This window comes from Equus przewalskii, chromosome 29 (assembly GCF_037783145.1).
Source record: "Equus przewalskii isolate Varuska chromosome 29, EquPr2, whole genome shotgun sequence".
NCBI classification, from domain to species: Eukaryota; Metazoa; Chordata; class Mammalia; order Perissodactyla; family Equidae; genus Equus; species Equus przewalskii.
Window position 1 is genome coordinate 12,344,882 of NC_091859.1, and position 27,996 is coordinate 12,372,877.

At 36.3% G+C, this 27,996-nt stretch overlaps 2 protein-coding genes across 18 annotated transcripts in view; one reads left to right on the forward strand and one right to left on the reverse strand.

Annotated features, from left to right (window-relative positions):
- Positions 1–363: 363 nt before the first annotated feature.
- On the reverse strand, positions 364–27,900 carry TSPAN19 (tetraspanin 19). 2 transcript variants are annotated; one of them, XM_070600708.1, is made up of 9 exons: positions 27,777–27,900; positions 21,292–21,384; positions 21,133–21,205; positions 14,359–14,483; positions 10,065–10,139; positions 6,298–6,408; positions 3,824–3,967; positions 2,499–2,582; positions 364–1,220 (listed from the first exon to the last, which is right to left on the reverse strand). In XM_070600708.1, exons 2-9 carry the CDS (start codon positions 21,355–21,357, stop codon positions 1,152–1,154), a joined length of 747 nt encoding a protein of 248 aa, XP_070456809.1. In that variant the 5' UTR covers positions 21,358–21,384; positions 27,777–27,900; the 3' UTR covers positions 364–1,151. The 2 variants fall into 2 exon arrangements, with proteins under 2 accessions (XP_070456809.1, XP_070456810.1); XM_070600709.1 differs by lacking the exon at positions 3,824–3,967 and having other exon boundaries at positions 366–1,220; positions 27,777–27,882.
- The window catches only part of LRRIQ1 (leucine rich repeats and IQ motif containing 1), a 214,433-nt gene continuing 214,272 nt past the window's right edge, over positions 27,836–27,996 (forward strand). For 10 of the 16 annotated variants that reach the window (XM_070600698.1, XM_070600702.1, XM_070600692.1 and 7 more), the window contains exon 1: positions 27,852–27,976. The gene's annotated coding sequence lies outside the window, so the exon portion shown is untranslated. Of the gene's footprint in view, positions 27,981–27,996 lie in introns of all 16 variants that reach the window. The other 6 variants (XM_070600705.1, XM_070600706.1, XM_070600696.1 and 3 more) reach the window with 4 other exon arrangements.

A 27,996-nucleotide genomic window follows, 5' to 3' on the forward strand; every position in this document is an offset into this window, starting at 1 on the left:
AGATTTTTGCTATCAATGTGTTCCTATGACATAATTTAGAGAAAACAGGAATTTGAAAATGAGCTTTAAATTTCAAGAGAATTTTCCTTAAAGAATAGAAGGCATATCTATTTACAGGTCACTTTAGAGAAAAAGGTTATTCTATTTCCTTTTGTGCTGACTTAAAAAAAGTCCATAGGTCTCTGAAATTTTCAATGTACTGAATAGATGGATGAAAAGAGATATGATTGAATTAGTAAACGAGAGTGAGCCTTCTATAGGAGTGGGAGCAATGCGGGATCTTCAGTTAATCTCTCTTTTCTTCATTTCCTCAAGGTCAAGGCAGCCTTTTGCTATAAAGGACAATAATGATACGATAATACCTCATATCCTTATAGTACTTTTTATTTTTCAGAGGACTTTGTTCTCACTATATCGTTAGGAAAATGGAACAGCTAGGTTATTTTTATATCCTTCAGAGAATTGTGCATGCACATATTGAACAAAATTTAAGGAAAAAGAGAAGAAAACGAGAAGAAAGAGTATGAATTCAGTGATCATTTAGAATAGAATATTTTTGCCACAGTTAAAAATTTATTGTTATTTTAATATATTATTGCCACCAAAGTATATCCAAATCTCTAAAATTTTAAGTTTATTATTATCCACTTGCAAGCATTATCAGAAGAGAAAAATTAATGATTAATTCAGTTTAAAGATCAGTGTCATGAAGTTCAATCTTTCTTTTAAATCTCCTATAAATCAGTGTTCTTTCCTTAAAATTTGCACATGTAAAGTACGTTATAATTGCTTATTTAATTAGTATTTTCTGAACATTATACATGTATTTTTTCTACACAAGAAACTAAAAACATATGGTGATACTTCACCACATTTTGAATTCAGTATATGCAATGATAGCCTCTGAGTTCAGAAAATAAGTCAACATAAAGTTCTGAACTGCAGAATTTGATATTTTGAAAAACCAAATTGATAAAAATTTCATGGAGTAATTTATTATAATACTCAATAATTCTATATTACATATACCCAATGACTTCAATAAGTCCTAAACTTAATTAATGTAAATCAAAATCTTATTTTGGAATAAAAGAATACATGTGATTATTTTGAGAATTAACTGGTTCTTCTGGACAAATTAAAATCCAAAATCACTTTTCTGCATATATTCTATTCCCGATATGTCTGAAGAAAGAAACAGTTAATGAGACTTGCAAAACCTGGAAGAAAAGGAAATAATAAGAGATCAAAATATAGTCAATAAGGATAATTTGTAAAGTTAACATTTACTATATAATAACCAAATGCATACTGTAAAGGGAAAAGGGATCAAAGAGGGTGAGAAATTTCTGACTAAGGTACATATGGTTGTGAATAAGAAGTCTGCAGTGCGTCTTCTAGAATAACCCAGGTGTCACCAAGTTCATTCATAGAGGACACCATGGAATAGACTGTTCAATTTTAATTACATGGGTTATCATCAGATGCCTTAATGAATTGCTGATCTGTTTTTGTTCATCATCCTTCTAACCATGTCATCAGTCTTACAGAACTGCCTCTTTTTGGCATAGGATCATTCAAAGTGATGTACAAAGGATAGATGATAAAATGGAGCACAGATACCATGCCCCCTCAGTCTTGTCTTACCATCCCCCCTTAGCATGAACACAATGGAGAATAAACATTTCAAAAGAGTGATACTAATGCTATAAGAGTATCCTGGCTTACCACCATTCTGAGACTAAAACTGTTACCAGTTGAAGAAAATTTAGGGAATTTTAGGTCAGTACCTTTGTGGATCAACATAAAATTAAATTCAGTATACTATTCTGGCCAAACGATGCATTATATATCCATTCCAGTGTTATAGTCTACACTGTAATCATCTATCCACTCTCACAGTTTCTTTGAATCCATAGCCTTCACTTACTCTCGTTGGTCATCAGTGAGACCGAAGAATGAATGAAGTCCTGCTTCTGAATCTCAGTTCTGCGACTGGCACCCTCCAGGTCACGGGATGTGTCTCTTTTGCTTCCCATTTTATCTCTGGCATCTAATATGTACCTGACACACAGTAAATGTTCTCCCCCTCCAAATTTACTGAGTGAATGAATGAGTATATGAGTGACTATGAGTATATGAGTAGATTTACTAATGTCAAACATCTGCCTAGATTTCGGAGATTTGCCAACTTGCAGATTGCCCAAGATGCTGCTCTCACTGCTGAGATGCAAAGTATTTCTTTTTTTTATATCACAAAGTAATGAAATCAATACCGGCCAGGTGACCACTTAATAACAGGGTCCACTCATTTGGCTGATTTAGGGACATCACCTCCAGCTGGGACCTATTCCTCTGCTGGGTGTGGAAAGTCTCAAGGTCCTGGCTCCGACTGGATTAACGTGTCTAATTAGGTCTCCACCTGGTTGTTCTGCAGTTTATTCCGTATAGTCTAGACTTAACATTTTTTATCTTTAAACATATGAACAAAACCTTACCTCTGAAGCCAGAAGTCCAAAGTTAATTCCAAGTAATGTTAAAGCATTAGCATGATACCATGTGTTGATTTTATTTTCACAACCCTGAGGAACAGAAATTACTTAGATTGACTTGGAGATGGAAATGCTCTTATACATAATTCCACTACAAAGAAGAAGATACATAGAGATTAGTAATTTACCAAAGTCTAAAAAGCAAGTCAATGCCTGACTGGAGACTGGACTTTTTAGTCCAGAGAGCTTCATATGACAACAGGACACTTCATCTGCTACTTTTAAAGTTGCTAAGATGTTGTCATGTAACTGAAATCAGAAATTTATTAAGTTTTGAGAGAGATTTGACTTTCCACAGACTATCAAATTCAGGAGGATATATACTACCATCTAAAATGATTATCTTCCAAATAGAAAAGGTTTTTTAAAAAACATAATGCTGTAGGGGCGGGCCCAGTTGGCACAGCAGTTAAGTTTGCACATTGTGCTTCAGCGGCCGGGGTTCGGTGGTTGGGATCCCCAGTGTGGACATGGCACCACTTAGCAAGCCATATTGTGGCAGGCGTCCCACATATAAAGTAGAGGAAGATGGGCATGGATGTTAGCTCAGGGTCAGTCTTCCTCAGCAAAAAAGAGGAGGATTGGCAGCAGATGTTAGCTCAGGGCTAATCCTCCTCCTCAAAAAAAAAAAAAAGCCCAAAAAACCATAATGCTCTATCTATGAATGAATTTTTTGTAATTGAAAGATACATAATCATTTAATAATTACTTATTAAAATTAGAATACCATCAGGATATAAACTATACAAAGTATTAGAAGTTCATGGGATGGAATTCCCAGTTTATCAATATCCCGTACCTGTAAATAGCAGTTACTCCAGATGAACCTCTACTCTTGCTTCTGCCACATTTACCTGAACACCACTTTCATCTTGCTGGGGTACCCTCCCTTCAGTTTTTGCCAATCTGCATACTTCTTTACTCTGGTATTGCAGCTCACTTGCCAACCTCTACACCACAGTTTTGCCAAAAGTGCCTCCTCTCTTGGCAGGGATTTGGGAAGGAGGGCTGGGGACAAAGGTTGATGGAATCCCGAGTTCTAGCGGCACTTAGATCACATGCTCCCAGGAAGTTTACTTAATTTATTTATTATATACCTGAAATAATACTGCAATTCACCTAGTTATGGGTTCAACTTAGTGAAGTAGGTTAAGAACCTAATCACCATGAATAACATTGTTTTTATACAAAAATTTGATCAGAATTCTAAATTGACTTGCAAAAACAAAAAGGCACTATAAACAATTGGAGAGGCCTTGACTCATCTTTACCTCTAGGTAAGTTGCATTCAGTGGCTCATCACAAAACCACTTTCTTAATGTAGAATTTGTGCAAGAACATGGCACTTGTTCTGAATTTTCTTTATTCTTATTCTTCATCCAATCTGTGTAATTGTCTTGGCCACAACACTGTAACTAGGAAAAGGATTCTATGAATTTTACTATAAAATCTTCAAAATGCAGTTAATTATGTGATTCCCATGCATATTAAAGTGGTTTTGGTGATGACTTTATTAATTTATTCTCCACTGAAGTGTAGTGAATAAACAAGCATATTTTTGTTTGTTTAATCCCTTACGTTGTCTTATTTTCCCCTGATGTATGTGATCTGTACATGTATTGCATTTTCAGATTGCATTATGACTGATAGCAAAGTGTGGAACCTTCTTGTGGTCATCAGCTGATAAACAGGAAAACAGTTCCATATATGACCTCTCTTGTTGATGAGAATCCAGCTTACAGTTCCTAGCCATGAATAGAATTGAGATAGCACATGGAGGGTTGATTGTTTAAACCAAACTCTAAAGCACTCTTTTAGTCATTCAATATTTCCAAGATTGTGCCAAGATTTTTGCTATGTATTGTGACATAGGCAGTACTTTCAGTAACAACTTTAGAAAAGAATGAAATACTTCAACTTTCTCTTATTTTCTAGGTGACAAATACATACCTACTGTAGATGTTAAACAGAGCTAAAGATCTCTACTCATATGAGTGGGCTGCATTTGGAGGACACTGTTATGTCTAAATTCATCTTATAGGAGCCCAGGATGGAAGACACACTTGATTTATGAACGCTACAAACCATGTTTGGGACCAGAACATAGAAGAGAAATCACCTTAGGTGTATCTTCCTCCTAACTGTAGCAGTTCTCTTCATATTTATCCAGAATATGCTGCCACATGTGTTCAATATACATTCAGATTCAGGGTTGTTTCTACTTTCTTAGGACTAATGTGAGATGGTAAATTTCAATTTTGTATTGTGTGAAAAACTGCCGCAAAGAACCAAAAAAGATGATAAGGAAAATAGTCATAGAAATGATCAATCATCCAAGAATTGTCTCACTTCCAATCCTATCAAGTTGAGTTGGGAGGATGTGAAAGAATCAGCTTATGTATTTGTCACCTAGATAATAAGAGAAAGTTGAAGTATTTCATTCTTTTCTAAAGTTGTTACTGAAAGTACTGCCTATGTCACAATACATAGCAAAAATCTTGGCACAATCTTGGAAATATTGAATGACTAAAAGAGTGCTTTAGAGTTTGGTTTAAACAATCAACCCTCCATGTGCTATCTCAATTCTATTCATGGCTAGGAACTGTAAGCTGGATTCTCATCAACAAGAGAGGTCATACATGGAACTGTTTTCCTGTTTATCAGCTGATGACCACAAGAAGGTTCCATACTTTGCTATCAGTCATAATGCAATCTGAAAATGCAATACATGTACAGATCACATACATCAGGGGAAAGTAAGACAAGCAAGAGCATTTCTAATCACATTTCAAGTCTCCTAAAATGCATTTCTGTTATTAAGTGTACTAAAAATAATAGCTTTTTATGTGAGGCATCTAGGGTAGCAGTTAAGAGAATAGAATCTAGTGCTAGATTGTCTGGGATTGAATCTTGGCTTTGCCACTTATTAGCTGTGTGACACTGGCTAAGTTACTGAATTTCTCTGTCCTCTATCTATAAAATGAGGATAATAGTTCTTACCTCCTTGGGTTGTGAGGTTAAATGAGTTAATATATGCAAAGCACTTACAAAAGGGCCTGGTGCTAAGTAAATGTTTGCTATTTTCTTTATCAAGCACCACCTACGCTCCAGGTGCTGATCTAGTCCTGTAAACCATTTGGCTGACATACCAATTCCCTTACCCTGTCCAGAACAATCTAAACTATGAAAGAATAATCCTAACAAAATTATCTAACAAGTATTAGTTGCTTACTATGTCCCAGACCCAAGGCTTTCGATATATTCCATCTATTACTTCATTTACTCCTGCTAACCAGAGGGAGGGGTTATTCTGTCCATTTTACTAATAAGGAACCTAAAGTTGCAAAGGTTTCTTGTCCAGGATCAGGGTCACAAAGCTACAGTGTGGCAGTCCTGACCTTCAGACTCAAATGGTAACTGCCATGCTACTCTGGCGCCAGCAGGGACTGTCCTCAGACTTACTTCCCCCGGGTGCAGCAGGCCAGATGACCCCACTTGGTAGAAGACCGCTAACACCTTTACAGGTGAAACCAGGTTAAAATGCACATTAGTTAACCCAGGAAAAGAGATAGAAGTTAAAAAAGGAGGATAAAACTCAAGATTGATATTCCAGCCAGTTTGTTTAGAGGAAATACAAGGACCTCTCATTCCTCCGCCCCATGCCCCAATGTTCCCTGGCTCCTCCCTACCCTACAGTGGTTACCTCTGACATTGAATTTCTAGTTTTATGCTAATTTTGTCTTACTGTTCTCTGTACAGCATTCAGAATAGTCCACTTGGGTATGTCTTCAGGCATATTTTTAGATCCATATTGAGAAATGACTAAATCAATTTTTTCATGCCATACTTGATGAACCTGTTGAAAATTGTATTAAAAGTGAGAAAAGATAGAAACTTTCCTTATGGTTCCTTAGGATACTCGTAAAAGAGTATTCAAAGTCAGTTTGCTATTTTCTGCTTATATCTAAGTGTTTTGTCTTCCTTATAACTATTTTTAGCAATCTCAGTGAGTATTGAGGCATTTGGTCTTCCAGATTTTGATCTACAGGAAGAATGTATTAGACTTATTTTACAATTAGGGAGAAAGCTGTGTGCTGTTCTTCTGAATGTCTCTACCTTTATTCTTATACCCTCAGGAGAAATTGTGACAGACTTTAAAATGGACCAAAAAAGATTATTGAGTATCTTTTCAATGGAAACTAAACCTTTTCTAGCACACCTTGAGGGGCCTCTGATTCTATGGGGGTCTGTACCTTTCATAGTTTTTCACTGATTTTACATCTTTGTAAGTTATGTAAAACCATAGCTAGTCAAATGATTCTTTGTCAGAAAAATGCAAATGAAATTTTTCTCGGTGGGGGTGCAGTTGGTCCCCCTCCTTTCCAGGCCTGTTTATTAAGTGATGGCTTTACAAGTGTCTTCTCTTTGGACTCTCCTTTGAATTGATTTTTATATCACACTAGTTCTACATTAATCAGATGTTAAATAAAATCATTGGCCTGTGTCTATTACATATTTTTACAGGAATTATGATTTTTAATTTTAAAAAATTGTCTTTTCGTAATACAAAAACAAAAGCAATCCGATCTGAAAGTTTGGGGAAAAATTGCTTTTTTTAAAATCTAGATATTGCAGAGGTAAATTTTAATAGAAACTTACTTATGCATTAAAAGGTTATGTGACTTTCATAACTAATTCCTAATTTGGTCCTCAAAATACCAAAAGGTAGAAACAACATATATTCTTCCCATTTTACTAACAAGGAGACAGATACACAGAGAATTTAATTATTTGCTTTGTTTACATGAATAAAGAAGAGCAGCTGATACTTTTAAATATAGTTCATTTGAATTCTAGTCTAATGATTTCTCATTGTATTATGCTGTCTTTGAATAATGAAAACTAAATAACTGGTGTGAATACAACAATAATTAAAACATCTGTACAAGTTAAACTCTTACACAGTTACTTATATATCTGTGTTTTAATATACTTAAGAAGATTAGAATAATGTAAAGTGTTATTCAGATCTATAAGTTGTCTATTTAACTTATTCTCTAAGTTAATTTTTATTTAGAATGGAAAATGATGTTTTCCCATTTTATATTGTCATGGGGAGTGGGCAGACTTACATCCTCATTCCCCCTCTAAAGCATTATTTGGGAGATCCAGAGTGCATATGAAACACCTTAGTTCATAAGAGGAAAAACAAGTTTCACATATAATCTTTGTGACTGCTACATATATAAAATTCCCTCACACATACTCCATTTGACAAACATCCACTGAAACCCTAGTGCATCTCCAACAATGAGTTTGGTGCTGTAAATGGCATAAAAAACTTAGAGGCCCATAAGAGCTTAATCCAGTTTGAATGTAGAAGGCAAACTGACGTAAACCAAGCTCTTATCTCTGGGATCAGTTGATAAGTGTTTGAGTCTAGGCTCTGTCATTTGCCCATGATAGATTTCAGCAAGTATTTCTTTCCTTTTCTTTTTCTGAGGAAGATTAGCCTTGAGCTAACATCTGCAGCCAATCCTCCCTTTTTTGCAGAGGAAGATTGGCCCTGAGGTAATGTCTGTGCCAATCTTCCTCTATTTTGTATGTGGGATGCCCGCCACAGCATGGCCCGATGAGTGGTGTGTAGGTCCGTGCCCGGTATCTGAACTGGTGAACCCTGGGCTGCCGGGGCAGAGTGCATGAACTTAACCACTATGCCACTGGGCCAGCCCCCCTCAGCAAGTATTTCTCTTCTCAACCCTTTCACCTTCCTGTTCTGGAAAGTGGGACTAACAATGCATCTCTAGGCGTAGTTGTGAGGATCAATAATATAATGTCTATAAAGTGCTTATCACAGTTTCTAGCATGTGGTGGTTATTATTAAATGGTAGTTCTTATTATTCTTAAAATAAGTAGAGAAGAGTATGTGAACAATATAAGTAAATATGAATGAAACTGATAAACTATATTTACGTGTTAAGGGTCCTTAATTGCTCAGGTTCTATCACCAGGTCCAAAAGTTAGAGGCTGATGGCTTGGGACCTGGTGCTTTGTCACCAAAACAGCTTTACAGGACTCACCTGCTATACACAAACATGTACACATGCACACACAAACACACACATAGTTTTGATGTGGAGAGAAGAAATTTTAACTCCAAATGGCAAGCCATCAACAACAGGCCCTGGGTAATTAGGTATCAAGAGAGCAAATGAAGTTGGAGGGCAATGGTGTCATATAGGAAAGATTTTGTTGGGGGTTGGTCATTCCTTAGGAGCCTACATATAGAAAGAATTTGAAGGCTAGGAAGCATAGGAATTAATCAGGGGTTCCTTCAAAATTAATTAAGAGAAGGAAGAGAATCCTTAAATGGCTACTGTATGACAAGAACTTTATAAGTTGTCACTTAGCGATAAGGTAGGTAGGTGTTAACCATATTTTACAGATGAAGACAGAGGCTTAGGGCTAAGTGGCTTGTTGATATATAGTCATACACAGATCGGCATGACTTCAAGTCCATGCTCTTTTCACTATAGGACAATCTCCCATGATACAAAGACGACACTGAAACACAGAAGTTTTTCAAAGAATTAAAAGTAACTCTATGCTGTAATAGGTACGTTTTGTTACCAAATTTTTTTTAGGCAATTTATTGTGTGCTGTTTTGAACCTAACTTGATAAATATAAATCTTGGTTTAATTAATTAAATTGTTATCACTTGTGACCATACCTGTGCAAAATATATGAATTATTCAGTACATATTCTTTAAATGAAATTGCTAAATTTAAAATTAGTACAAGTCGAAAGGTATTTCTTTACAAAAATAGAATATACTGTAGTGACTGGGTCAATCATGGTAGCCGCGGTTGGCTGGGGGGATAATTTGGATTGCCCAAGCTCAGCATCCTCATCTCCTCTTCTCCAACATTCTTTGTTATTTACAACATCATTCTCAATCTTCTGCAAACAGAGTTAAAGACAAGTTTTCCTAGCCCACCCTTCCAATATGACTCCTGACCCCTTCCTATATAGAATTTTAGTACTTCTATTGAGGTCACCTTTGTAGCCTAGTGGTTAAGATTCAGTGCTCTTCCCACTGTGGCCTGGGTCACTCATCTGCAGGTTGTCATACTGTGGCAGCTGTTGTGTTGCTGTGATGCTGAAAGCTATGCCACGGGTATTTCAAATACTAACAGGGTCACCCATGGGGGACAGGTTTCATCAGAGCTTCCAGACTAAGAGAGACTACGAAGAAGGACTTGGCCACCCACTTCTGAAAAATTAGTGCCAGAAGGTGAAAGGATGGCGCAAAAGACTGGGCAGGGTTCCACTCTGCTGTACGGAGGGTCACTAGGAGTCAGCATCAACTGGACGGAAATAATAAACTTCCATTGAATCCTTTTTTCCTCAAAGACATTTACTTTTAGCTTTTAATAAAGGTTTAGAAGTCTCAATAATCTAAAGTACCCAATTTTCTTTAGATTTCAAAAAAAGGATGATCTTTCCATACCTCCTCTTTCTTTGCGAAGATGAGTGCTGAAAGTACAACCTGAACACCACAGGCCCACGTCAACAGTACTGCATACTAAAACAAAAGAAAAAAGAGATGACAACTATGCTTCTAATATATTTTTAGATGCTACAATGATGGGAAAATGCATATCATATGAAATATACAGTCTTAAAATATACATAGATATTGGATAAGTTTCCTGTCCTCATATACATGAATAAAACTATTGAAAACAAAAGGCAAAGAAAAAAATCAATGAACATTTAGATAAGAGTACAATAGAAAGAAGTGATAGTACAGTCATCCCTCATTATCCACAGGGGATTGGTTCCAGGACTCCTGCAAGATACCAAAATCTGAGGATGCTCAAGTCCCTTATATAAAATGGTTAGTAATTGCATATGACCTATGCACACCCTCTCATATACTTTAAATCACCTCTAGATTACTTATACTATCTAAAACAATGTAAATGTTATGTAAATAGTTGTTATACAGTATTGTTTAGGGAATAATGACAAGAAAAACAATGTCAGTACATGTTCAGTACAGATGCAACGATTGTAGACCTTTTGATCCATGGCTGGTTGAACCTGAGGATGGGAAACCCGTGAATATAGAGGGCTGGCTGTATTTCATGAGAACCTCAATAGACTATGTAGTCTAATAGAGTCGTTGATGATGCCTTCTTCATTTAGATCTAAAACTGTCATACAGGAGAATTCAATTATCTGGGCCTCTACTTAACACCCTATTCTGCTAAAACTGAAGAACTCACTAAATTGTGACCTACTATGTAAATTATTCCATCATGCAAAAGCAATGAAAAACAAAATAGAAAGTAACAAAAGTAACTGCAATAGCAAAGTTAAGTCTGTACATTTGGACTATTTCTTTGAAAACTGAAAATACTCCTATCCAAAGCCAAATAAAATGATTTTCACACTTATTTGACTATTTTTGTCTTTTTTAACTTATGGTGATTGCAATCTTCATTATAGCAGCACACAGTGATGCATACTGTCTAGAATTCATAATAATTTAAAAAGTTTGCAGTCTAAATATTTTACTAACTAAAATATAAGAATGATTTACTGTTAGTATCCTTAGTTTCACATATTTTAAACATTTAATATTTTAAAATAGTCCATTAAAATGCTTATTCACATGAATTATGTTTCCTATTTTCAGAGACAAAAGTTTTAGAGACAAAAATATGGTCTTTAGATCTGTTTGGATATTTAGATTTATAATACTTCTACATACAATATCTCACTTAATCTTCACTTATAAGAGATTGGTAGAGGCAGGAAAAATTGTGCAAAACAATTGTGAGGGATCAGAATTTGCCACCCCAAAATGTATCTCTTTGGCTTATTTTTAAGAACAAAAGACTCAAGAAGAAACTTTGACCTTCCCTCTAACTGCCTCAAAGAATTTAGGGTAGAAGGCCTGTTTCAGGAAGGAAATATCACTATAGATAACTATAGTGTAATATAGACTAGGTGTGGTAGACATGGGGGAACCTAGCAAGGTCCATGTGATAAAGTCCTCTTCATTTCTCATTATCTCTGCAAGGCATGGCAAACATTTGTTTACAAACATTTGCTTTTCCATCTCCATGTAAATTGCCTTCCTCCCCTTTGAATTCTCCAAACACTACACCCAACGTCCTCCTTTGTTTTTGGCTGAAGATGCTATTTAAGGAGGTGGCTTCAGCCATTTTGGTGAGCTACTCAGTTTTCCTGGGTTTCTTCCATGTATACATGTTATTAAATTTGTTTGATTTTCTCCTGTTATCGTGTCTCATGTCACTTTAATTCTTAGACCAGCCAGAAGAACCTAGAGGGTAGAGGAATATACTTCCTCCCCTGCACAATAAAAAAAAAATTACTGGGTTTCTTTTTAATGGCAAGCTGGTTGTTGTCTAGTGGATCCTCCCTGGTTTCTGATCCTATGGGGGCTATGAAACATTACCTTTGACTAAGCTATGACTACTTCAACTCTGTAGAGAGTTAGAGAATTCTAATAGTAATACCAAAGTTTCTTGTCCATAGCAATGCAAATGATTCTTATTTGTGGAAATGCAAATGAATAACAGAGAATATAAATCTCCACAAATCTAATTCTCATTTCAACCAGTTGTTACTTCTTACTGGTTCCCTTATTAATTAATTATTTAAATAACGTCTTTGATGCGTGCTTATTTACATATATGTAAGTCATGATTTTACCTTTGAAAATTATCTTTTAATACCAGTTAGATGTTTACAGTAATAAGAAAAATTTAGCATATTTATATGTCATTAGCACTTAGCACAGTGAGATACTACTCAAGAACTTTTAAAAGAGGGAAGTAAGATTGCTCTGATGAGTTAAACTGCAGAACTAATATCTATTTGATTAGAGTAGGGGTACGCAAAATCACGTTTAAGCCACAGAATAGAATGAAGGCCTATAACATCTGCCCATAACTTGATTGCCTATAACTTGAATTAACATGGTTAAAGAAGAATGTTTTCGTCAAGAAAGTATTGGTAAGTTCAGAGGAGAATAGCAGAAGTGTTGTGATTACAAACAGTAGCAGTCCCCTTCCATGGAGCGTCCAGAAGGGAGAGTGGTGTCCTGGCTTCAAGATCCAAGCTGGCAGGTCCCAGTATCATGTACCTTATGATGGGATCTATCAGGTTTTCTCAGTTGGAGGCCATCAATACTTGAATTACAAGAGGTGGAAACTTACAAGATGTTTATGTTTTACTCCTAGTTTCCCCCTTCCTTTCCCATCCCCAATCCCCAACATTATACTAGTAGCAGACTCTGTGTCCCTCTTGCCTAAATGGGAATTTTTGGCTAGGAGAACAGTCGAAAATTTCCTGCAAGCCATTTCTGTCCTGGTTTCCATATCCAAAATCAGAATCCCAATGAGAAAACTATGATAAATGTCCTGGGAGAAGCGAAAGACAAGATTTGAGAAAAGAGGGTGAGCCTTTGAGAAGACAGAGTGAGGTTTCTTTTTATACTAAAAAGATTCTGAGACCAGTTCTAGAGGTCTGTGGGTTCCCAGAGCAACAGGGGTTAGCACTTGGCTTCCTGGCACTGCCCTGATGAGGTGGCAAGACCCCAGAGGGAAATGAAACTGTGGTTTCCAGTTTTGCCTAAAATGTCTCTGCCAGGGGTACTATTCAAATAATAATATGTAGAAATTATTAACAACAGGCAGCAACTAATCCTCATATCAGGCATGACTCCTTGAATTGCTGTGTCATTAGAGAAGGTTGAATGTCTCAAGGGAGGAGTACCACAGGGAAGGAGCTGAAGTAATGGCTATTTACCAATTGCTCACAAAGGGTTCCACTGACATGCCTGTACTGGTACATACTGGATGAACAGCAGCCCTGCCTTTGCCACGCTAGGCCATTCAAATAGCACACAGAGTAGCCCTGAAGGTACCATCCGAGCTGGGAAAGCGAGTGCTTTCATGGTAACCAGTGTAGCTTGATAATCAGTGTCTAGAGCGACCAGTCAGACTTCCAGTGCTACATAAAAGCTAAGTAACTGCATTCTTCCTGGCAAAAGACACAATGGTTACAGTTGAATTTCCTGTCTGCTTGATACGAGAGTGCCTGTGAATTAAAACAGATTTGATTTAAAGAAAATGTTAAAAGCTGTATTTCGTCTGAGTCTGTGAATTGTGATCCATACCTGCCACATGTACAGTAAATGGCTCATGCTCAGGTCTATATTCCTGATAATAACTTATCTTTTCATGTTCCATGCCTAGGGAGAGAGAGTGTGCTAGTCAGAGGCCAGAGTCTGGTCCCCACAGTAGTTATATTTCTCTTTGTTAAATAATAAATTATGATCTCAGCTGTAAGTCAGCTTCCCACATGCATGCCCACAGGGATAAAATGTGCTGACTACAGGATGTATTTCCTTTTCCTTGCTCATCTGCATTGCTCATTGACTTTAATACACTTTATTCTGGTTTTAGTCTTCAGATTCTTAAGTTTGGTTAATCGTACTTCACCCTAGGAGATGACTTCCTATTGACTCTGTGTTGAAAATTAGTATCTAAGTGTGCGAGTGTTAGGGTCCAGATTTGATCCATGGAAAACCCACCCAGAAAATTCTACCTAGAAAAGTTTCTTGGGAAGGGGCGCTTCATTTGCCTTACTCCCAAGGGCACACTCTACTGCAATGCTATGGTGACTAAATCATTATTGCTCGTTTGTGTGACTTGGACACTGAAAATCGAAGATACAAATTCAGGCTATTGAAATGATATACGTACCAGAATTAAGAGGCATCTGATTTCATTGTGAATTCCCAAATAACCCAAGAGACAAAGAAGAACAGTAGCCAATCCAGTTCCACCAAAAATTCGAAAAATATATAGTATCAAGTGATTATTTTCATCTGTGGAAACCAGATAATTTATAATTTAAGTGATAATTTATCATTAAGTGATATTTGTTTTCTATTTAATAATAAATGCAGCAACCCAAGGTTTCGCTAAACTGCTGTTGCCAAACCGCTAGGATTCTCTTTCTTTTTTTAACCTGGTTCTAGCACCTCTTACTTATGCCTAGCAATAACTTTTTTTCTTTAACGACATGATAGAGAATTCTTTCCATCTCAGATGATCTCTTTACCTTTACCTTATCTTCATTGTCTTCTAGGAAAGAAGGCAATTTTTCCTAGGGTGAACTCTTCTATGTCTAATGTACATCCAAATATTTATGTATTCATTTATTCATTCATTCATTCATCAAAAGTTTTTTGATTACCTAACATGTATGTACTAAGCGTCCTTTGTATGAAACCTTGAGTTTATTGCTAACATGGCCCCCATTAAAACTATATTTTATTCTCTCCCCATCTGAAGTGAGCTCTCTGTGCTAGAAATTACATAGATTTATATAAGTCAATAGACTAACTTTTAACTGCTTAGTGCTATGGCACAGACTGTAGAATACTAAGTGCTTAACAAATATTTGTAAAAAAAAAAAAGGAAGAATAAATAAATTAAATATGCCCTAGGATTTATGACAGGATAGTGGAGACAGTGGTGTGCTGAAGCCAGCTTGTTCTAGCTTATAAAAACCAATTGTTAAATTTTCACAAAATTTGTAGGCCAACTCACTTCATATTAGCACCTTGAAATCAGCCATTGTGGGATTATTTAAAGCACGGAAATCAACAAATGCCATAAATCAAGACTCTCCATCCTAGAAACGGTTGTACCACTTGGTACAAAGAACACCTAATCCAGTAGGGAGAGGAGGTGGGAGGGTGTAGGTAGGCAGGATTACTGAAGAAGGTAACACCTGAGCTTAGGCTTGAAATGACAGTTGGAAACATCTAGGTTGGAATGGTGGCAGCATTCAGAGACACAGAACTGCACAGTGTGTGTAGCAAACTCAGCTTTGCCAGCACTTTCAGTTTGAGGCTGGTGAGACTGGGAAGGTTTGCAAGGGCCAAACTATGGGCACTTTGGGTGCTGTTGTCCAGCCTTCCTCCCCGGAATTAGGTTCCAGGACAGGACCATTATCTTTCTTGTACACTACTGTATCCTCAGCTCATAGGATAGTGCCCACTGCGTAGAAGATGCTCTATAAATATTTGTCATATGAGTAAATAATGGCAGTGGGGAGCCAGAGAGAAGCTTTTAATGTTACATGGTTAAATTTGCATTTAAAATTAATTACTTCAGTGACGTTTGGAAGACGGCTGAGAAAGGAGATCAGCACAAGGCTATGGAAGGCTGGTACAGTGCAGAGGACAGATGGGGACCTTAGGAGGCATGGTGTTATTACGAATGGAGAAGTGAGGGCAGAATGACTTAAAAAGAGAGAAATAAATTGAAAGTTGCAGATAAAGAAGAGGGGAGCATCCAACATTTCTTGCCTCAAACTGGTTATTTTCAGTTCCATGTCCTGAAACTTTGAGACTTCATGAAGTGTTTTAAATACAAGATTTTTTAGAAGCAGAGCTTAAAAGATAAATTCCTGATTACCTCTGCAGGGGTTTTTTCACAAGCAAGTACATTAGCGTTAATGAGAATTATCTGTCAGCTCCATAATGGAGAGAGAGAAAAAAGAAAAGAAAATGACTTTTGCTTCACCATAATTACTACATTATTAAATTAGATACTGTATGGGAAGTGCTTAAGCCGAGAGCCTGGCACAGAGCCAACACTAAATAAGTGGAAGCTACTGTTGTCACTGTGGTGGGGAAGGAAAGAGAGAAAGGTTGTCACAAGATCTCTACACACCCATTTACTCTGAGCAAACTGCTAATGCATTCAGACATCACGAATACTCTTGCATAAGCAAAGCATACAAACAGAACAGAATAAAAATATCAAGCACTTAGGTATTGCTAAAATTTAGATAAATTATTGAATACTTTGTAGCACTTTATTACATACTTATCTTCTAAAGATTGGCACCCGAGCTAACATCTGTTGCCAGTCTTCTGGGTTTTTTTCTTCTTCTCTCCAAGACCCCCAGTACACAGTTGTATATTCTAGTTGTAGGTCCTTCTGGCTATGCTATGTGGGATGCCGCCTGAACATGGCCTGATGGGCAGTGCTAGGTCTGTGCCCACAGTCCGAAATGGTGAAACCCTAGGCTGTGAAAGCAGAGTGCAAACTTAACCACTCGGCCATGGGGTCGGCCCCCATAATAGCTTTCTTATTTAGCTTGCTTTTCCCCACAAACGTGTTTTTTCTTACTTGATGTCTATTAAGAAATACGTTGGCTTTATAGTACATGTTTTTTTGCTATCTTTTCAATGATTAACAGTGCTGTTCAATAGAAATTACTGAGATAATGGAAATGTTCTGTATCTGCACTGTCCAATGAAATAGCCAATACTCAATTGCCACAGGTGGCTATTGAGCAGTTAAAATATTGCTTCCTTCCTGCCAACCAAGGATATCTCTATAAAAACATCCCTTAGTCTATTAAACTTCAGTCCACAGTGACCACAGCATACTACAAAATGGTAAAATAAGGGCAATGTAAAGATCTAAAGTTTTTTGTATGAAGTTAAATGCATTTAATTATTTTATTCATATTTGGGAATATTAAACATATATACACACATTTCAAAACAAAAATATTAAATTTATTTTCATGAATATCGAGGACATGCAAAAAAAGTCCAAACAACCACACCGGGAAAATTGTGGATATGCATTTTGCCTTAAACCAATCAGAGGTAAATGATGTCTCTTATCTCTTGTCTTTCTAGGGAATCTGATTCCTCTCACTTTTTTCTCCGACCAGCTTCTGATGTGCCTCAGTTCATAAGGTAAACACATGGCTGCTGATAGGTCCTATGTTTCACAGTCTTGGCTACCTGGGGTAAGACTGGTCCCAGACTCTTAATCTCATATTCAAAATTTAATTATACATGTTTCAGGTGTGTAGCATTATAATTTGACATCTGGATATACTACAAAATGCTCACCACCACAAGTGTAGTTACCATCCATCACCACACAGTGGCCCTCCCTCACCAATTTCACCTCCTCAAACCTCCTTCCCCTCTGATAACCACTAATCTGTTCTCTATATCTATGAGCTTGCCTTTGTTTTATTTTGTTTGTTTGTTTGTTTTAGATTGCACATATGAATGAAATCATACAGTATTTGTCTTTCTTCCTCTGACTTATTTCACTTAGGAGAATACCCTCAAGGTCTATCCATGTCGTTGCAAATGGCAAGATTTCATTCTTTTTAATGGCTGAGTGGTACTCCATTATATATATAATTTATGCATATATATACCATATATATATATATACACACCATATATATATACCATATTCCATATATATACCATAAATACCACATCTTCTTATCCATTCATCCATTTCCATTGTTGGACACTTAGGACTTAGGTTGTTTCCATATATTGGCTATTGTAAATAATAATGCAATGAACATAGGGGTGCATATATCTTTTCGAATCAGTTTTTTTGTGTTTTTTGGATAAAAACCCAGATGTTTTTCGGAATAGCTAGGTCACATGGTAGTCCTATTCTTAGTTTTTTGAGGAACCTCCATACTGTTTTCCATAGAGTCTGCACCAATTTACATTCACACCATCAGTGTATGAGGGTTCCCTTTTCCCAACATCCTCTCTAACACTTGTTATTTCTTGTCTTTTAATAATAGCCATTCTAACTGGTGTGAGGTGATATCTCATTGTGCTTTTGATTTGCATTTTCATAATAATTACTGATGTTGAACATCTTTTCATGTGCCTATTGGCCATCTGAATGTCTTCTTTGGAAAAATGTCTATTCAGATCCTCTGCTAATTTTTTAATCAGATTTTCTTGTGTTGTTGAGCTGTATGAGTTCTTTATATATTTTGGATATTAACTGCTTGTCGGATGTATGACTTGCAAATATTTTCTCCAATTCAGTAGGTTGTCTTTCCATTTTGATGATGGTTTCCTTGACTGTGCAGAAGTTTTTAGTTTAATGTAGTTCCATTTGTTTATTTTTGTTTTTGTTTCCCTTGCCTCTGGAGTTTGATTCACAAAGATATCGCTAAGACAGAAGTCAAAGAGTTTACTGCCTATGTTTTCTTCTAGGAGTTTTATGATTTCAGGTCTTACATTCAAGTCTTTAATTCATTTTGAGTTATTTTTGTGTATGGTGGAAGATAGCGGTCTAGTTTCATTCTTTTGCATGTGACTGTCCAGTTTTCCCAGTTACCATTTATTGAATAGACTGTCCTTTCTCCATTGTATGTTTTTGGCTTCTTTGTCATAGATTAATTGTCCTTATATGTGTGGTTTTATTACTGGGTTCTCAATCCTGTCCCATTGATCTGTATTTCTGTTTTTGTGCCAACACCATACTTTTTTGGTTACTATAGCTTTGTAGTATAGTTTGAAATCATGGAGCATGATACCTCCAGCTTTGTTCTTCTTTTTCAAGATTGCTTTGGCTATTCAGGATCATTTTTGGTTCTGTACAAATTTTAGAATTATTTGTTCTAGTTCTGCGAAGTGTGCTGTTGGAATTTTGATAGGGATTGCATTAAATCTGTAGACTCCCTTGGCTAGTATGGACATTTCAACAATGTTGATTCTTCCAATCCACGAGCACAGAATATCTTTCCATTTATTTATGTCTTCAATTTCTCTCATCAGTGTCTCATGGTTTTCAGTGTACAGGTCTTTCACCTCCTTGGTTAAGTTTATTCCTAGGTATTTTATTCTTTTTGGTGAAATTGTAAATGAGATTGTTTTCTTAATTTGCCTTTCTGATAGTTCATTATTAGTGTATACAAATACAATAGATTTCTGTATATTGATTTTGTATCCTGAAACTTTACTGAATTCATTTATTAGTTTTAACAGTTTTTTGGTGCATTCTTTAGGTAGATTCTCTCTCTCTATATATATCATGTCATACACAAATAGTGACAGTTTTACTTCTTCTTTTCAGATTTGGATTCCTTTTCTTTCTTTTTCTTGCCTAATTGCTATGGCTAGGACTTCCAATACTATTTTGAATAAGAGTGGTGAGAGTGGGCATCCATGTATTGCTCCTGATCTTAGAGGAAAACCTTTCAGCTTTTCACCATTGAGTGTGATGTTAGCTGTGGGTTTGTTATATATGGACTTTATTATGTGGAGGTACATTTCATCTATACCCACTTTGTTGAGAATTTTTATCATAAGTGGATGTTGAATTTTGTCAAATACTTTTCCTACATCTATTGAGATAATCATATGATTTTTGTCCTTCATTTTGTTAATATGACGTATCACATTAATTGATTTGTGGATGTTGAATCATCTTTGTATCCCTGGAATAAATCCCACTTGATCCCAGTGTATGAGCCTTTTAATGTATTGCTGGATTCAGTTTGCAGCATTTTGTTGAGGATATCTCCATCTATGTTCATCCAGGATATTGGCCTACAATTTTCTTTTTTTATGGTGTCCCTGTCTGGTCTTGGTATGAGGGTAATGCTGGCTTCAGAAAATGTGTTTTGCAGGGAATATATTTTATTGAGATAAAATTGATATATAACACTGTGTAAGTTTAAGGTATACAACGTATTGTTTTGGTACATTTATATATTGCAATATGATTACTACAGTAACATTAGTTAACATCTTTATCATGTTTATTTTTTCTTCTTTCTTCCTTTCTTTCATATTTATTATTTCTTTTTTGTTTTGAGAATAGTAAAGATTTGATCTCTTAGCAACTTTGAAGTTTATAATACAGTATTATTGACAATAATCACTATGTTGTGCATTAGATTGTCAGAATTTATTTATCTACTAATTATAAGTTTGTAGCCTTAAACAACATCTCCCCAATTCCCCTACCTTAAGGCCCTGGTAATCACAATCTACTCTCTGTTTTTAGAAGTTCAGTGTTTTTAGATTCTACATATAAGTGATATATAGTATTTGTCCTTCTTTGTTTGACTTATCTCACTTAGCATAATAACTTAAAGGTCCATCCATGTTTTTGCAAATGGTAGGATTTCCTTCTTTCTCATGGCTGAATAGTATTCCATATATATCTTACACATGTGAGATATATATATCACAGCTTCTTTATCCATCCATCTGTTGACAGACATTTAGGTTGTTTCCATAGAGAATATTATATTTTATTTCAAACCACATGATGGTGAGAGAAGATGACAACTGAGTTTTAAAAGAGATTGTTTAATTTGGGCAGTGAAACTATGTTGATCTTCACTATCCTTTCAAGTCTACAAATCTGTACAAGTTTAGAGTTAGCAGAACAATCACTATCTTCCATTTCTCTCATCCCTCTTGTCCAAAGTTTCAAGCTCTCTCTCCCCAAATTCTCTCTTCTTTATGGTCTTGGATTTAGGTCCTATTATTTCATAAGGTATTTCCAAAACCAAGTGACAAAGACTTTCAGAGAAATTGGACAGTACATAATGAATTTTAGAGAAATACTGCCACCTGCTGAATAAATCATTTATGCAATTGTTTGAAATGCAACACTTTGGTTCATTCACAGAATAAAAGGAAAACAGATACATACCCAAAGCTGTGAAAAGATTATTTCTATCTAATAAAAGCCATGTGCCAAATCCCATAAGTAAAAGTCCAAAAACCTACAAAAAAGACAATCAATGCTTTTTTTTTAGATTGCCAATAAAACACATTACATTTTTAAATAAATAATTATGAAGATTCTTACCAAGAAAGCTCCATTAAAGAGATTAAGAAAGTATTTAAAAATTAATGTTTTGCTTTTCCTTAACATTCTTTTTCTCTCCAAATACTGATGATTCTGAAAAGAAACACACAACTTTAGTATAAACACTCACCACAGTAGCAACTTTAAATAATTCTACCTACTCATGTCGTTTATTTGCACATTTTTCTTCTCATGCCAGTGGTCAGTATAACATTCCCCTCCGCCCTCCTGAATATAAGGACATATTGAAGCTATCTTGAAACTGTACTTGTCTTTCTCTATCTGCATTTACTGGCTAGGTAGTAGAGACCAAGAGGGCATTTGTATAAAATGTCAATAGCTGCCTTACTGAACTGCTTGCAGTTTTCAGAAAGTAAAATATTTTATATTGTTTCCAGTCTTAACACACCTTTTTCTCCTTGCTGGACTCTTTCGTTCACCTCTGCCCACCCCTCCTCTTTTCCAGGATAATAGCTCTACATTGAGGTGTCGCCTTGGAAGCCTTTGAGTAACCTCAATTTTTGCCTAATTTCTCCTTTGCTTGTCTTTTGTCCCAAGTAGATGCTGAGGTCTTTAAGTAGAGAGAGTAGGTCTTGTATACTATTATAACCCCAGAGTCTAGTACATAGTAGGTACTCGATAGATGTTTGTTGAATGACTGAATGAATGGATGAATTAAATTAATTAGTCTATAATTTAGTTTGGTATACACTGTAAGGAAAGGAACTAACTTAAGGTTATGTTAGTTAAAAATTATTTTTCAGATAGCCAATTTTCCTAAAACTTTTTGGAAAAGTCAACACTTACCCCCTTGGGTTTTGGTGCTCATTTTTATTAGATACAATAATTTTAAGCTTTCCCTTTTCCTTCATTGTTTCAATTCTAGCTAGCACCATATTTTAAAAAGTATTGTAGTTTACAATGTTTTATACATACAATGCATAATAGACATGAAGAAAGCAGATCTAATGAGACTAATTTGAAGCTGTGTGTCCCTAGTTAGGAAGAAACTAATCTATTTGTCGAAATAAAGGATGCCATGAAGAGTAGAGAAATAAGAGATGTCTGGGTTAGAGTCCATGCACTTCTCTCCATACTTTGACCCGAGGCCACATTCCTCCTAAAAACTCCCAAAGTTCTTCACAGTCTAAAGAGTCTCTCCAGGCTTTGTCTTCCACCCTCTGCTTTGAACTCTCCTGCTGTCATTTGTTTCTCCAGTTTCCGTCCTTTAGTCTTAGATTCCTCCAGCGTCTGGCCTGTTTTGATGGGACACTCACTTGGAAAGACTGTCTGCTTTTTATTTGTTTCTCCCCAAGATGCTGTAGATCTACATTTTTGGCTTCAATTCTATTTACTGCAACATATGAAAAACCTATGATCCTCTCCTACAGCCTAAACAAGAACTTAGGCCCAAAGTCCTGAGCTCTGTCTGCAAATGAGAAAGAGAAAGGAGACTAAAGAACGAGCACTCTCGGCATAACTCTGGTGTGAAATGTTGAAGGCGCAGACTTGACTGTTGTTTGGTCATAATTAGCATGTTAGAGTCGAGGCAAAAATGCTTTATCAAAAGACCCAAATACAAAAACAAACTGAAATTTATTTCTCTCTCAGTCCAAGATGGGTAATTGATTCTCTTCTAGGAAATCACCTTTGGAACCTGGCTGGGGCCTGTTCCAGCCTGTTCAATATATGACTCCCAAATTTGCTCGAAATGTCATCCTGTATAACCAGCTGAAAGGAAAAGAAGGTGAGCAAACTCCAGCAAACATTTTAAGCAAGTTAAGTGGTGCACGCTTCTCTTCTGCTTATAACCCACTGGCACATACTTAGTCATAGGACAATTCTCAGGGGAGGTAGAGGCAACTACGTGCCCAAGATGAAGGAAAGAAGTGAATTAGGGTGGAAAAAGCCAAACAAAATGCCTGACAGTTAGGAAAGGGAATTACAAAAGGTAATTAGAGGGAGAAAAAAAGGGTGTGGATACAGTTTCTATATGCTTTACTATGGAAAAGAAAGAATCAAAGATGATCAGAAAGATTCCTGTAGGATGGAAAAATAAAAGAACAATGATAATCACTGCAAACAGAAAAACAGAGAAAGAAATTGTTTGAAAAAATTATAAATTTAATATTTAATAATTGAGTTTGAGTTAGTAAAAGATATTTTTGTGGTTAAGGACTGTTAATGGAGGGCAGGTAAATGGATAGCATAGGCTATGCAGACTTGGGAGTCATCCACAGGGAGCTGATGTCATGGGAATGAAGGAAAGAGAAGAGGGATTGACTATAGATGAAGATGAGCAGAGGTGTGATGGTAGAGAATGATATGGTTAGGAATTTGGATTTTTTTAAAGCAGACTTTTACACAATGAGAAGATAAACATGGAAACCAACAGAGGAAGAAATTTCTAAAACGGTGTTACATGATATAGAGGTCAAAGAGAGTGAGAATTCAGTACTCTCAAAGTCAGCCAACTTGGTAAGGAGGATGCTCATGGCAACTTCAAAGCAGCAGAGTTTTAATCTGTTTGTGTTGCTATAACAAAATACCACAGACTAGGTAGCTTATAAACAATAGACATTTATTTCTCACAATTCTAGAGGCTGGAAGTCTGAGATCAGGGTGCCAGCATGGCTGTGTGAGGGCCCTCTTCCAGGTTTCAAACTTCTTGTATCCTCACTTGGTGAAAGGGACCAGGGAGCTCTGTGGGGTTTCTTTTATAAGAGCACTAATCCCATTCATGAGCCAGCCCTGGCGGTCTAATTGTTAAGATTCAGTGCTCCTACGGCCTGGCCCCATTCGTCTTTCAGTCAGGGAACCACACCCACCTCTCTGTCAGTTGTCATACTGTGGCAGCTGTGATGTTGAAAGCCATGCCACTGATATTTCAAATACCAGCAGGGTCACACATGGTGGGCAGGTTTCAGCAGAGTTTCTAGACTAAGACAGACTAGGAAGAAGGACCTGGCCACTCACTTCTGAAAAAAATGGGCCATGAAAACCCTATGAATAGTAGCAGAGCATTGTTTGAAATAGTGCTGGAAGGTGAGAGGATGGTACAAAAAGACCAGGCAGGGTTCTGCTTTGCTGTACACAGAGTCGCTAGGAGTCGGAATCCACTCAACGGCACTAACAACAATCCCATTCATTAGGGATCCACTCTCATGACCTAATCACCTCCTATCCCACCTTCTAACACCATCACATTGGGTGTAAGGATTCCAATATGTGAAAATTGGGGTGGGGGAGCACAAACATTCAGACCAAACAGGGTGTCCAAGCAACGAGTCAAGGAAGCCCATAGCCATGTTTGCACAGAATGGTAAGAAGAGACGGTCATGTGCTGATCTTTTCAGCCACCAGCCTCACATACTGGAAACAATGTCAAGGAAAATGAATGTGTGCCAACATACAGATACACAACAAGTTAGTGCAGTTCCTCTTTAAATATTTGTAGTGTGAAGAACCTATATTTTCTTTTTCTACAGACAAAGAATTTGTTTTTATCATAATCAAATAAAGTGGTATTTCTTTTGTTCATTTCCTGATTAAAGTCCAACAGCAGAGATATTTTTTAACTGTATAAATGCTATAAGACAATTTACAATAATTCACCTATTCATAGGTGTCATTTTTCACTAATTAAATAGTACTCTAATTACTTTTTGTTATTGTTTTTAAGTTCCTTCTAAGTGCCAGGAGATGGGAACACAAAAATGAATAAATAAGATACGGAGTCAAATATTAAAACCTGTGGCCAACTCTGAATTATGTGTTGGGGGAGCAGGGATAGAGAATAAAGGGAACCGGGAAGTTACAAAGAGCAGATGAATTTGAGATAATTTTGAAAGATGATTAAGAATGTCCCAAGCAGACAAACATGGGGCAGAGGTAGGAAGTTTTCAAGGCAGATGGAACACTGTGTTCACAAGCTTTATAGTGCAGTGCTTGGGGCCATGGGTCAGAGTGCCAAGAGATGAAAGATAAGGCTAGAGAAGTAGACTCTAAGGATTGTGAAGGAGCATGTATACTTTGCTAAGAATTTGCTTTTATTTTTCTGAAGGTGATGGGGAGGCAAATTCTGTCACTGGTGTGGAAGTCTAATTAGAAAAGAAACCTAAGACAGGGAGATACTTTACAAAGCTAATGCCCTTGTTCATAAGAAATGAATGTGATCCAAACGGAAAGACGGCTTTGAGGATGGAGAATACTACCACGATATGAGAGATATAGTAGGAAGTAGAGTTGCCAGTATTGGGATGTGAGAAAGAGGCAAATATGAAATTTGAACCCAGGTCTATAGAGCTTAAATTCTTAAGCTATTAACATTATTCTATATTCTACAATGTCATTCATATTGATTGCCTTGACCATCAAAATTTTGCAAATTAGGCATTATTATGCTATAATCCCCAGTACTACCAATGAGGAAAGACAGTCAGGAAGGTAAAATAGTTTTCTTGAATCCACCTACTTAATAATTGCTACCCTTTCCAAGCCCCAGTGTCATCATCTGTAAATGTATGATTTTCACAAAGGGATGTTGTGAAAATTAAGTGAGATTATGTTGGTAAAACACTTAGTTCAGTACTTGGCTAAATCTTACTAATTAATAAGTAGTACAGGTATAGAAATACTAAGGTTATACAAGGGAAGTGCACATGAGGATGGGAAATGGGATGGAAACTGTGAGAAAGCAATGGACTCTGAAGCAGGTGGTCATGTCTAAGAAGCCAACATTATGGGTTGCATATTAAAAATATTATTATACAGGGGCCAGCCCCATGGCCTAGAGGTTAAGTTCAGCATGCTCTGCTTTGGCGGCAGGAGTCTGGTTCCCTGGCACAAACCTACACTACTCGTTAGCAGCCATGCTTTGGTGGCGACCCAACATACAAAATAGAGGAAGATGGGCAGTGATGTTAGCTCAGGGCCAATCCTCCTCAGCAATAAATAAATAAACAAACAAATAAATAAATATTATTTAATAATCATCCTTAAGGAAATGAAACAAACACACATCTGCTATGCAGCTATTTGAGAATTGCCTTGACCATCAAAATTTTGCAAATTAGGCACTATTATGCTATTTTTTCTAGTATTGCCAATGAGGAAAGTGACTCAGGTGGGAAGAATAACTTTCTTGAGTTCACCTAGTTAATATGTGGCAGAGCTGAGATTCAAACCAGAGCTATAATTGATATGCTATCAATTTGTTTGAAAAGGTGAGCTTAAAGAAGGAAAGCAATTTAGACATCATATTCAAATTAGCTGATTACTAAATAGCTATTTAAAATTAGTTTTAGAAATTAATTGCTTACTAATGGATTTGATATTATTTAGGAAAAGACTGAATAGTTTTATAATTACAAATAAAATTAATCTTAAGATTTTTACATGTGAATTTCAACATAATAATGTAGCCTGAGGATTTTAAAAAAGTTTGAATAGTTTATAAATCAGTGATGACCATGTCAGCTGCGAGGAGAGAGCGCAAAGAGGGTTAGAGAGGGAACCTGAAAGTCTGGGATGGTCTTTAAGTGGAAAAGAGAAGCAGAGGTAAATAAAATAAACTAAAAAAATAAATAAAACTAAACAAAAAAAGAAGAAATGGCATTTGAACATAAACTTCTATAATGAAAATATTCTAAAGTTAATTCGATTTGAAACCAGTTTATTTTTGAAAATCATTATCTTTCCTGGACGAGACACTAAAGTGCTTTTCTAACATTAAAAATCTACTGATTTCTCACTCTATATTATTAATTCTTATGTTGATGCAATACAGGTTTATTGTTACCAGGATATAGAGCCTATTTTCTTTGAAAGGCTCAGTGAAATGTTTACTTTTACTGTATTGTATGTCAGATATCTAAAATTATGCTTAACCACTTCCTCTTGGAATTTAATGCTTTGTTTGCAAATTTTAAGAAAGTTAAAATCAGAAGTATCTGTTATTAACTAAGAAGAAATTTCACGTTTTGTACCCTATATATTTGCTCCACAAAAAAGAAATCTTGAGGAATTTTTAAGTTAAAATTAAATAGCATTATCTATACTTATAACTTCAAATGCTATACTAAAACAGTGGGTGTCACTGTCAATATTTTACAGTAAAATATATTCCAGAAAGTAATTTTTCGAATTTCTCATCCCGCATACTCGTTCACTTAGAAATTTCTGATAGGCCTTGAGAGATCATTGATTAGTTTTTTTTCTTTTTAAAAAGAAACTGTTTTCATGGAAGGCAAAGAGTTTATTGGCTTCTCTCCTATATTTCCAGACCCCCAAATCACTCTTTAGGATTAACGTTTTGTGGAATGAACAATTTATACATGAGTCACTCAACATTCACTTCATTCAAGTATAAATATAGCTAGCTCTGAAACAATTTAAAGGTCGGTCTACCTTTACTTGGGTAATTGTAACAAAATGTCACTTCTTTATTAAATACTTCTCAAACTTATTTAAATATTAAAATCTACCTGGAAAAAAATGTAAGCGCCTCATCCAGCTCCTGAGATGTAGAGTTCGCTCCAATTTCGAATGGAGATAGTTTGTCCTACTGGGGCACCTGTAAGGAAAGGCCGGTCCATCTTCCTTGGGATTGGCTGTTGCCGTGGTTACGCTTTGTTTGGAGGCTCTGGGCGCTGTGTTCCAACCAAGCCGGGGGAATTAGCAGCTGGTGGGTGAGCCGGGGCCCCT

Coding starts and splice junctions, on each gene's coding strand:
- TSPAN19 (XM_070600708.1), bottom strand. CDS start 21,357: ATGTTAAGGAAAAGCAAAACATTAATTTTTAAATACTTTCTTAATCTC. Junction 21,206..21,291: donor TCTTTAATGGAGCTTTCTTG/GTAAGAATCTTC, acceptor TCTTTTTTGTAG/GTTTTTGGACTTTTACTTAT. Junction 6,409..10,064: donor TCTTCGCAAAGAAAGAGGAG/GTATGGAAAGAT, acceptor AATTTTCAACAG/GTTCATCAAGTATGGCATGA.